Below are 12256 nucleotides of genomic sequence, written 5' to 3' on the forward strand. Positions count from 1 at the left end.
GATCAAAAACATGCCATTAAAGATAGTCATGGTGCCCATGAATTGTTAGTGCAGCAAGCAGTTTAGCTCTGTACTTTTTAGTAGGCACTCATACCATTCCCAAAGTTTGTTAATTGCAGAGGCTGAATACATGCTGAAGGAGGTGGTGCTAGCAACTTGTGGAGGCTTCACTCCTTGGAAACTTTGGTCAATCTGTTTGAATGAAGCAACAAAGAAGTTGTGCTGGGAAACATGGCAGACAATTAACACAATCAGAAGTTGCAGCTTGTAAGATCTGCCAGCAAACTAGTTCTTCACTGAGGATTTGACAGGCCCCACAACACATGAGACCTCTGCAGCTCTATTCCTCTAAAGCTTAGAGATCCACAGGACCTGAACTTTTGAAAAACATCAAAGGACATATTTGAATGGAGGCTTCACTATAGCTATGAGTCAAGCATCTTACAAGTACCACTGACAAAGCCTGGAGATCTTGCAATCTTAATCAAATCAAATCCTTTAGGATTGTGCAGCCTGCTTTTCCAGTGCACCTAGCCCATAATGATGGCTGGGGCAGAGGCAGGCCTGAGGAAGAGGCCCACTTCCCTGCTCCCTTTGAGGTGATGCTCATCCCTTAAGAGTGGAGGAGGGGGGCAGTCTCTGTGCATCCTCAAGCACAAAAGCTGTATTTTTTCCCTGGTCCTTGCACGGGGCTGGCACAGGAAAAGGCTCCATCCACCTTCCTACTCTTCCCCCCATGTACACGCTCCCATTACAATCTGCCCTCTAGTATCTCCTGGTCCTTCTAACCTCAGAAAATGTAAACTTCCATGTACACCTCTACCCCGCTATAACGCAACCCAATATAACATGGGTTCGTGTATAGCGCGGTAGCAGTGGGGCTCTGGTGGCGCTTTAAAGGGTCCGGGGTTCCGGCTGCTGTGGGGAGTCCCGGGTCCTTTAAATCACCGCCAGAGCCCTGCCATCCCTATCCCAATATAACAGGGTTTCAGCTATAAAACAGTAGGGATTTTTGGCTCCCCACGACCGCTTTATAGCAGGGTAGAGGTGTATTATGTATATTGTAAACAACATGGATGAACAAAATGGGCATTTTAACAGTGCAAGAGAAACCTTTATTTTACAGAACTTGCTGATGTCTGAGTGCTTATTTCCCCCAGTCTTAATGTTGCACTCAATTTTTTTGTTGTTTTTTCATTTAATATGTGTTGTAATTTCAGACAGTTCAAATTCTTAACCGTGATTGCCTGGCAGGCAGCAGTTCTCTAGTTCCCTTTCCTTGCTTTAATTTCAGCTCCATCAGAAGTTGGCACACTTTCTCTGAAGGCAGTTTTAGAGACATTTAATAATCATTCAGAGTACTTTGGTTTCATTTACTTCCATTGTCTACATTATTTTCCTTTATGTGTTAGAGTTTAAGAAATTAAAGTAAAGTAGTATTGAACACTGCAGAGTAATTTTTCTCCCCAGATAAAATGTTTAACTCTAGTGCAAGGTTAAATACAAAATACTATACAAATACATAAGGCGTAATCATTGGTTTCCTGATCATTTAAAATTGTTATTATCAACACTGTATGCAGTCTGCTCAACCGAGTGCGATAATACAGTAGCTGTATACATTGAAAATAAATATTCAATTGATGGCTCAGATTGGATTCTCTCTATCAACACTTCTAGAAATAAAAAAGAGGTAAACGTGACTTTCTGTCTTGTAGGTCCGCGAGGAGCCAGAGGTCCACCAGGCCCTGAGGGTTTACCAGGGTCTATGGGCCCACCAGGCACACCATCTGTCGCTCATGGCTTCCTTGTTACCAGACACAGCCAAACCATTGAAGAACCAGAATGTCCATCTGGAACTAAACTGATGTACTATGGCTACTCCTTACTTTACGTACAAGGCAATGAAAGGGCACATGGTCAGGATTTGGGTAAGAAATCATAAAATAAATCAAATCAAATAAGATGTTAGCATGCATTACTGATGAGTGTGTAATGCAGCTTCATTTCATTACAAACCAAACAAATATTTATCTTATTTGTAGGCTTATACTACACTATGTAGAGCACAGACTGCATAATAATTACACTTACTTATAGCTATTCTAGTGCTTTACCCTTTTCGAGCACTGCACAAACATGCACTGAGGAGCGTGATAGGACATACCCCCATCCCACAGGTAGAAAGACTTAGGTGCACCTGCAGAACATGCTCCACCTGGAGAAGGAGAGCTTTAAAAGGTGAAACAAGCCACAGAAAAGAAGGAAAATTTGCCTGGGAGCAGGAATACTGCTAGGGACTGCTAATGAGCTCTAGTAGCAAGGGGAGCTCAGTCTGAGGCAGGGGCCAGCCTTTCCTTCCCCCCGACTCGCCACACCTTCAGCTTTCGGCAGAGGAAGATTGACATTACAAGCTTATTACCGACAAGGGCCCTGAAGGGCTGCTTCCCATCAGTGACCTGTGGCGGGACCTGGAAAGCACCTCCAGGGACTATAGAGACAAGTGAACTGTAGTTGAACTCTGAAATGACCCCGAGAGTGAGCTGAACACCTGCTGGGAATAGTGAGATTGCCCACAAGTGAGGCTTCCATAGGCAGGGCTTAGATTCAGCCAGAGCTGTTCAGAGCAGAGCTCCGGTAAATATTTTCAACCTCCCTGGAGTTTTTATAGCAAGTTGGGGGTGGGACCTGGGTGCCCTAGGAAAATACTCCATGAGAATTTAAGCCCTGCCCTTAGGGGACCTAGGGACAAGAGACTCAATGAAACTACAGCCGAGCCCAGGATGCGGGTCAGCCAACTACGAGGACACAATGACTTCTTTGACCAGAGAACCTCAGGCATTCAAGGCATTGCACATTTATAATATATTTGATTGCTAGTTTGGGTAATTACTAGCTAGTAATCAAAAATATCATCTTTGGTTAATGTAAATGTGCTGGTGTTACTGAAAAGCCCTTAAGTTTTGCATTCCCTGACTTTTTATATTTAAGTTTGTGATCTGATTGTTGCTTTAATGTATCTTTTGGCATCTGATAAACAAATATACAATTCTAGAAGCGACCATTATATAAACTTGACCACCATGGAGCTGACGGGAAAAAAATATTTAAAAGTCTGATTGGGGTCTGCCACTGGGATTTATACAGGAGCAAAACAAGCTTTCCCTCCCGTCTCAGACTCTTATCGGAACCTCCCTTATGCACTCACCATCCTGCTGGAGTGAGCCAGGAAGTGAGTTTCAGAGTCAAGGTTGCCACGTTAGCACTTTAAACATTGTGCATTGTCATCAAAATTGCACTGATTAAAATATGCCGTTGCCAAATATTCGCTCGAACAGAGTTTTACACATTAACCTTTTTCTTACAATTTCAGGTACAGCAGGGAGCTGTCTTCGTAAATTTAGCACTATGCCATTCTTGTTCTGCAACATCAATAACGTATGCAACTTTGCATCAAGGAATGACTATTCCTACTGGCTGTCTACTCCTGAACCCATGCCAATGAGTATGGCACCTATCACTGGTGACAATATCAGGCCATTCATCAGTAGGTGAGTATTGCTCTTGCCACATTGGTTATGAATATGCAGAAGACCTAGTAAAAATAGAGCTGGTCAAAAAATTTTCGTCAAGCTTTTTTCATATCCCTCAGAATCTCCTGATTTTACTTTCAATTAAATGATTGGAATTTTTCCATATTGATTTGAATTAAAATGAAAATATTTTGAGTCCCCACACCTTTTCCACTGGAAAAAGTGAAGAAATCCCAAGCCAAAAAAAAGGTTATTTTAATTCATAAGAAACAAAAATATTTATTTTGAATTGATTCTTTGAAAAAATACAACAGGAAATTTTGAATTAAACAGACATTTTGATTTTTATTCAAAATTCCAAGGGAAAAAATAATTTCTGTTTTTATACTCAGCTCTATTTAGAAGTACTTTGTGGCTCAATATCTTTTGAAAATATATCAATATCTGTTTTAACTATCATGCAGTATGCTGCATTGTTTTGGACATTGCTTTGGTGCTCGAATACAACTAGGGTGAGTTTAAAGAAAACATTATTGCAAAGGAGCCGGGTCTGGTACTGTAAAGTAATCATTTACTATTTGTAGAACTGACTCATCAGCTAGTGTAAACTGATGTAGTTGCATTGAGCTCATTTGACCTGCACCGGTTTATATTAGCTGTGGATTTGGTCTTATTTCTTTTTTTTAATTTACTAGCATAAACTGTGCCCTTATGTAACATGCACAAGGCTTAAGGCAGAAGAGATCACATGAACTTAGTGGGCTGCACCATTCTGATTTAATTAGGATCTGACAAAGGAGCTCCAACATCTTACTAAATTGATAATCATGACACGCAAGGGTCAGGCAGGGCCTTTATAGGCCGTCCTGTTCCTAGAGTGTGAGGTTATGCCTATGCAGCAGCTGGGAGGATGCTTCCCATCTTGGATAGACAAAAACATGCTAGCTCTGCTCAGGCTAGCATGCTAAAAATAGCAGTATGGCTACAGTGGCATGGGCAGCGGCTCAGGCTAGCTGCCCAACTACATACACAGGAGGTTGGGTGGGATATAATTCAGGCAACTAGTTCAACCAACCGCTTATGCTACTGCATCCTTACAGCTGTTTTTAGTATGCTAGCTCGAACAGCACTAGCATTTGCATTGGGGGACATCCTCCCAGCTGCTGTGTAGACACCCTAACAACTCCTGTGCTCTCTCCCTACCATGGAGATGAGTGGGAGTGGAAATTGCTCTGGTGGGCTTTCCAAGGGCGGGAGCATGACACATTTGTCTATGTATATTAGTTATCCAGACAATTCTAAGATAATATCCCCCATCATAGGTATCCAGCGTATCGAAGTACTTAATATGGCTGTTTGTTTCTCATATAACATGAACAAGCTAAGGGCCAATTTTTAAAAAGGATTCATAAGAATGAAATATCACTCCTTCTGCATGGCAACACAACTTTGTGTCCCCCCACACTTGGAGTTTTATGTATCAATTGTGTAGTTGGACCCAACTTATGCAGATATTACTTCTGTATTTAATTCCCAGTTTTTTGACACCCAAAATGCCTCAAAATTTGATTGTACAGATTTTGACCAAGATTAAAAAAAGAAGAGAAAGAGTAGGGATTTGGGGTGTCTGCCTTTTTTGTGCTCTACCGACGATGCCTAAAAAGGATCTAATTTTCAGAAAATGGTGAGTGGTCTCCCACTGAAAACTAAGTCCCATTAAGTTGTTCATGTCAGGTATCCAAAATCCCTTGAGTCACTCTTGAAAATCTTGAACAAAGATACCACTGTTGAAATTTGCCCTTAAACTGCCCACAATCCTATGCATACAGAGTATGTGTGGTGCTTTATATATATTTGTAGATCTTGCAGCTTTCCCTTGAACCTTGGATTCTAAAAGAACCTACTGCGCCAAGAGTTGCCATGGAAAGGTGGTGTAGAGTGAAATTATTTTAATATGTTCTTTTATATCTGTGCATGCCACTGTAATCTCAAAGCAGAAGGCTATCTTCATAGTCTGTTCGTTTCTTTTATTATTTGAGACTGTTAAACCATCATCATCCTGCGTTGAAAAATTGAAAAGATGTAAAAGTGTCACTTGTCTGCCCTGGTTCAAGAGACTTCCTTTGTCCCAAAGTCATTCATTGATGCACCAGAAATCTCTTGAAGCAAAGCAAGTACCAGGCGCCTTTTACATTCTGTTTTTTTTCTCTTTCATTGCTGTGCTTCTTAATATAACCATGTAGCTTTTGTGCTGGAGTTCTAGGCAGTGTGTGAATCCTTTTATGTCAAATGTAGATGCCTTCACTCTGAATTTCTTTACTTTTGTGGATTTAACAGAACCCAGCTTATTCCTGCTTGTTATACTTAATTTCTCTGTTGCTCTGATAATGCAATAGCAAGCTGTTCATCTTAGGTATCTGGTTTGAACCAAAAGGGCCAGTGCTAATTAAAAGTGGCTATTTTTAGGGCTGTGCTGCAAGCAAGGAATTAATGGTCCCAGTCAAATTCCTAATTAGCAGGATCCCATATGATTATCATTTGCATCATAACTGGCATTTATTAGTACTTTGTTTGGCAGTCTTAGCAAAGAGAGAGAGACACCCACCAAGGAGTCACTGAGCCTCCTGCTTATTTTGGGAGCCAGCAGGTCAGAAGCAGAATGTACATACCTGAACTAAAAGAATCTTTGTTTGTAAACCTCTCCGAATGTTGGTTTCTCAAGCCCAGTGTCCCAGTTTGTTGGCTAAGTTGTCCTTTATTCAGAGATAAGGACCCCAGACATAAATAAAAGTCACCTTTAAAGGCAATACATATGGAACCCTCATCTTTAAATGTTTCACTGGCCTTCCCAAGAAGTCTTCAGTTCCTCCAAGAAGCGCTGGTGTTCTCTACAGAAGTCATATAAGTCTACAGCTAAAGTAATGTGTTGATCCTATTTGCTCCTGGTCTCACCAGACCTCTTCCTAGTTCTCTAGCCATTTTCCCTTCAGTGTTAATAACATTGCACATATGCTGGCTGTTGAAATTTAAAATTTAAAAGAGAAAAAAGGGTAAATGTATTAAACTATTCAGTTTATAATAATAAGGCCCTTCCTTTCCTTTATCCAGTGAAGACTAGTAGGATTAGTGACTCCAAAGGTCTGACTTTCCTAGTGTTGGTCTTGTAAATTCTGAACTTGCTGTGCAAATAACTCCCAAAAAGAGGAAATAAATGTTACTGTTCCAAGTACATTGAGTTCCTTGCTGTCATGTTCTTTATAGATGCTCTGTGTGTGAGGCTCCTGCCATGGTAATTGCAGTTCACAGCCAAACAGTTCAAATACCATCGTGCCCTGAAGGCTGGATGTCGCTTTGGATTGGTTACTCGTTTGTAATGGTAAGTGCACCAGGACATCACCTGGATCAGAAAAATAATTTATGCTGGTGTTTGATATATTCCTGCCTTTAGAAAGGTATTGTCTGTCTGTGCCACTGCAGGGAAACAAGGGTCAGAGGATGAGGTCTCTGCTCTTTTGGTGACTTTAGAAACGTGTTGGCTATTTAGTTAATGTGAGAGAATAATTTAGTAACAATTCACTTTCTAGTTTCTAGCAAAGTAATTCCTCTCACAAAACACACTGTCATTCCCTTGTTTACAGCTTCAGCACAAAATTTTAGGACTAAGTGAACATGGAAATTAACAGACCTTCCTATTGTCCCTCCAGATCAGGGTTGCCGCACCTTCACAGAGCAATATAGAGCCACCGCCTCTGCTCTTCCTGATCTCTCCATGAATAGGGCCTTTGTCTAATTGAATTTTTGATCTTTTGTGCAGTCTCTGGTGTGCTTCAGTACCAAACTTTATCTGACACATTCTCTGGTACCGCAAGGCAATTCAGTTCTGTGGGCCCTAAAACCAGTGGATTCCGTACTCCCCCTGATTGCCTTCAACACCATGCTCCTCCCAGGGCCCAAGATATCCTGCCCCTGGAACCCATTCCTCCCAGTTTTCCCAGACTCCCACTGCTTCCAACTGGCCACTCATTATCCCAAAGCAGGAGGAAGGAGCAGCAGCAGGTTCTCCACCACATTACAGAAAAGAGGGGAGGAAATGCATATGGCAAAGTATTGGTTTAAAAGAGTTACAACCTACTGTCACTAAGGGCTTGTCTACATTGCCTGCTGGATCTACGGGTAGCGATCAATCCAGCGGGGGTTGATTTATCGCGTCTAGACTAGACATGATAAATCAACTACCGAGTGCTCTCCCGTCAACTCCGGTACTCCACCAGGGCAAGAGGCGCAGGTGGAGTTGATGGGAGAGTGTCAGCCATTGACTTACCACTCTGAAGATACCGCAGTAAGTAGATCTAAGTATGTCGACTTCAACTACGTTATTCACGTAGCTGAAGTTGTGTAACTTAGATCGATCCCGCCCCCCTCCAGTGTAGACCAGGCCTAAAGAGTTAGATATTTCTAATCTGGTTGATTTACTTGCATTTTCCCAGCATACCAGCGCTGGTGCTGAGGGTTCCGGGCAAGCTCTGGCATCTCCAGGTTCCTGTCTAGAGGAGTTCCGCAGTGCTCCCTTCATAGAATGCCACGGTCGTGGAACTTGTAACTATTATGCAAATGCTTACAGTTTTTGGCTTGCCACTATAGAGAGAAATGAGATGTTCAAGTAAGTTATAGTTGATTTTTCTTTCTACAATCCATATTCACGGCTCACTATACCTCTGTAAAAGCAACAGCATGGAACTTGCTTTAAAGTAACACTGGGATTGTTCTAGATTAAGTTTAAAAGATGAATAGCTTTTGGTAATCTCTTTAGATTAAGATATACAGTTAAAATGTTTGTAAAAATAATGTTTTTTGGCCGAAATAGTGACTATACATTTTGGTGGTATTTACCAAATGAAACCTATTTACAGTATTCCTTTTAAGATGACCTAAGAGTGTTTGTACCTCCACCACACCTGTGTTTCACTTGTGTGACTTCATTCGTAATTGGGATACACTGACATCTTGATAGAAATTAACCCAGAGCATAATCTCATCTCTAGTGGACATTAGCTCGTTGACATCTCCTCGGAAAGGGTATGTGTGCATTGCAAATGAAAACCCATGGCTTGCAGGTGCCAGCTGACTTGGACTCACAGGGCTTGGGCTAATACGGTATTTAATGGTGGTGTAGATGTTCAGGCTTGGGCTGGAGGCCAGGCCCTAGAATACTGCGAGAAGAGAGGATCCCAGAGTTTGGGCTGCAGCCCAAGCCCGAACATCTACACTATAGTTAAACAGAGCCCTGTGAGCCCGAGTCAGCTGGCATGGGCCAGCCATGGGTGTCTAATTGCAGGGTAGACATACTCAGAGAGGCAGAGAACTGAATGAGCTTGAACAATTATTTATCATTCACTCATGACCTTCACCCTGTGCAGAAGGGCCTATGCACAACTTCTGTACTATTTAGGCTCTAAATTGAGGAATTAAGTGATGCAAAGCCTTGTGCTAGCCGCTACCCAAGAACAAATATCACTCTTTAGTACAGGGAAGGCTACTCAGAGAAAAAGAGAGAAGAATGAGCATCATAGTTACTTTATTCCTTACGTCCTCACAAGGGGAGAACTGTAAAGCTTAGCATCCCTTTCTCTTTACGAACACCATAGAAACAGTCCTAGTTTGTACATCATACACCCTTGGGTAGGGGACCAGTCCTGCAACCTTACCTCATGTGAATGTGAATTGCAGGCTTGAGGACTGGATTATTAAAGGCACATAGTCAATAAAAAAAATCACACTTCTGTCTAAAATATTTTACCCACTTTTGTTTTTAATAATTCCTTATAACTAAAGAGTTTAGAGAGATCTTTTTCAGTTTGTTTTGTTTATTTTGACAACACTTTGTATATAGTCATTCCCCCCATTAAGAATAGCAAATTACTATGACTGATTTTCTGGAAGAAGTGACCGGATAGTCTGCAGAGACCTAGGCACTTGATTCAGCTCTGCCAGGGTTTCTCAATTTTTCATTAACAGACTAAACTTTTGTATTAAAAACACTGCCAAGTTAACAATAAACTTGCAAACTGATATTTTTGCATTAGCAGTTATTGATGGTTGTCCTTTTTTTTTTTTTATAGGAAACCTACTCCTTCAACTCTGAAAGCAGGGGACTTGCGCTCAAATGTTAGCCGTTGTCAAGTCTGTATGAGAAGAACATAATGACTTTTGAATTTCAATTAATGTCACAATATGGTGCTATTTGTTTAACAGCAATGAAGCTTAGACTTATATCATATGTACCTCATTGTTGTCCAATATGAAAACAGTAAAGTGCCTTATAGGAACTTGCATAACTAACACACACTGCTTTACTGGCCCTGTACTTGCTGAAGAAGAAAAGAGACAACAAAGATAAGCTTCAAATACCAAATGGCACTTTTGGTAAAAGAAATGTTTATGTAAATGCAATGCACTGACAGTATCAAAAAGCCAGAGTTTATGCAGAAAAATTCAAAGGTGCTAGGAGGTATGTTGCTGTGCCTTACTTTTGACTCCCCTTTCTTGTATTATATATTTAGATTCATTTCTCCTACCCAGATACGTATGCTATTACCATTGTCTAGCTATCTCAAAATTCCAGACTCTTAGGTATGTACTTATTGTTCCTGTACAAAGTAATACTAATATAAAGAAGAGTTTTGTGATTACAGATTATGGTTAAAGAGCAAGTATCCATATTTTCAAAACATAGGGTGACATCCAGCTTGCTTTTCTATTTGTAGCGCTTACTTACATCCTAGTCCTGTTGGTTTCAGTGGGACTATGCTCCAAAGGAAAGGTTTGCCAAACTAGTTCCACAAAAGGGCAGTTAAGTGTTTCTGCTATGTTTGGTACTATGCAGCTTCTTCATGCAGTGGAACAAATTTTCCTGTGGAATAAGGAATGGTCCAATTGTGGTTAGGAAAATATATATATATATATTAGTAATTTATATAGGTATCAACAATTAGGCAGATCAAGCGTTGAGTTTGCTACAATTTCAAAAAGAAGCTTACATCATTTTTCCTCTTTTTCAATACAGTGTCATAAATTAGATGTTAAATGCCAAAATAGTTAATGTGAAACATCTGTTTTCTTTCGCTCATTTCAGTACCTAAATGTAAATTGCAGAGAATGAACCCAGGTTAATGGCTATTTGTGTTTATTATAGTAAAACGTGCTTTGAGCTTACAATGTTTATTCTGTATTTAATATTTTCAGGGTTTTAAAAAACTAATCACACACTGAATGACTTGATTTTCAAATTTAAAAGGCCTTAATTTTGTTAATATACCCCCAAAAAAGTTTTTTGAAATATTCAAAGAAATAGTTCTATTGGATCTCTATGCAAATATTCTGATGTTTGAGCACATCTGTGTCTAAAACTATTTTAGAGACTATAACCATGCAAATACAAAAATATTTTTGAGACTGCCAAGGCCTTTTATGTAATTTCTTAAATGTGTATTTCTTAAAAAATCAAATTTGTAATAAAACTATTTGTGTAAAAAAATTTTTTTTACTAATTTGTTACTCCTTTTTACCCAGCAACAATAAATTATTTCTTAATAAGCTACTAATAAATGCACAAGCTTGATGCAACCCTAGATCACTTTTGTTCTGCACATCTTGCAACCATAAAATATTTTTGACAGGAGGAAATAAGGAGATAGCTCTAACACCTTACAAGAACTAGCAATGGAAGGCAAAACATGGTTGACACATTAGCGACACAGGTCTTATGTTGAGGTGTTTGGGTTTTTTTTCAAATTAAAAATCTCACTTGAATTAAATCAGAGGTCAAAAAGCTACCTGTACATGAGGCAGAGTGGCCTTCCCCCCAAACTGGAGAGCGAGGAACCACTACAGTCCTCCTGGTGGGCAGAGCTGAATCCATCCCGACCCGGCACTGAAAATCCTGGGGTGGGACAGGAAGTATAAAAGGAGAGCCCTGAAGCTCAATTGGGGGTGGACCACCGGAAGGAGCAGACATCTTTGCAGGAACCCGGACTAGCCCTGAGTGGAGCTGTGCCCTGTGATCAGAGATGGACTAGTATTGCAAGGAGCTTCCAGGACCGCTGTCAGACGAGTACGCTGAGGAGCTGTAGGGACTGCCAGTGGCCAAGTACCCTAAGGAGACACGGGACCTTTTGACCATGGAGCCCTGCACACTGTCTGTAGTAGAAAACAACCCAGGTGACCCAGATTTTATTCGGGTACTGCTGCCAGAGAGTGAGTCAGCATGTTTCAGGAGGATTGCCGCCAACCCAGTGGCAGACCCATCTGCCACTATTAGGGCCTTGGGTGGGACCTAATAGCGTAGGGTGGGGCCTGGATCCCCTTAACTCCCTGCCACTGACCCTACCCCTGGGGTGGTGGCCAAACTCCATCTTTGTGGCCAAAATGTGTGAGCTGTGTTGTGGAGCCATAGACTGTTTGTGGCTCTTTCCCGCCCAGAGGACAGGAGTTTCCTCTATAGATAGTTACTTCCTGTCTGCCTGTAGTGAGGTGGAGTGGCCTCCCTCCCCACTCAATAGCGAGGTACCACTACAGTGCACCAAAGAGGTCTAAAATCTGTAAGATAAAATCCAAAATGTACCAGCTAGTGTTTTGCTTATGAGCGGGCAGCCTGAATCTCAGATCTGGTTACCTGATGAGAAAATGTGATGGTTGCTCCATTTTTTACTAAACAAAAGTAAATA

General features: G+C 41.0%; 1 protein-coding gene across 1 annotated transcript in view; it reads left to right on the forward strand.

Annotated features, from left to right (window-relative positions):
- COL4A1 (collagen type IV alpha 1 chain) overlaps positions 1-11069 on the forward strand; it is a 224624-nt gene extending 213555 nt beyond the window's left edge. Inside the window, exons 48-52 of the mRNA XM_050946956.1 lie at positions 1719-1931; positions 3374-3551; positions 6795-6909; positions 8021-8193; positions 9653-11069. Coding sequence (XP_050802913.1) covers positions 1719-1931; positions 3374-3551; positions 6795-6909; positions 8021-8193; positions 9653-9734 — 761 coding nt within the window. The 3' untranslated portion in view covers positions 9735-11069. The remainder of the gene's footprint in view (positions 1-1718; positions 1932-3373; positions 3552-6794; positions 6910-8020; positions 8194-9652) is intronic.
- Positions 11070-12256: the final 1187 nt, after the last annotated feature.

The sequence above is a fragment of the Gopherus flavomarginatus genome, chromosome 1, assembly GCF_025201925.1.
Source record: "Gopherus flavomarginatus isolate rGopFla2 chromosome 1, rGopFla2.mat.asm, whole genome shotgun sequence".
NCBI classification, from domain to species: Eukaryota; Metazoa; Chordata; order Testudines; family Testudinidae; genus Gopherus; species Gopherus flavomarginatus.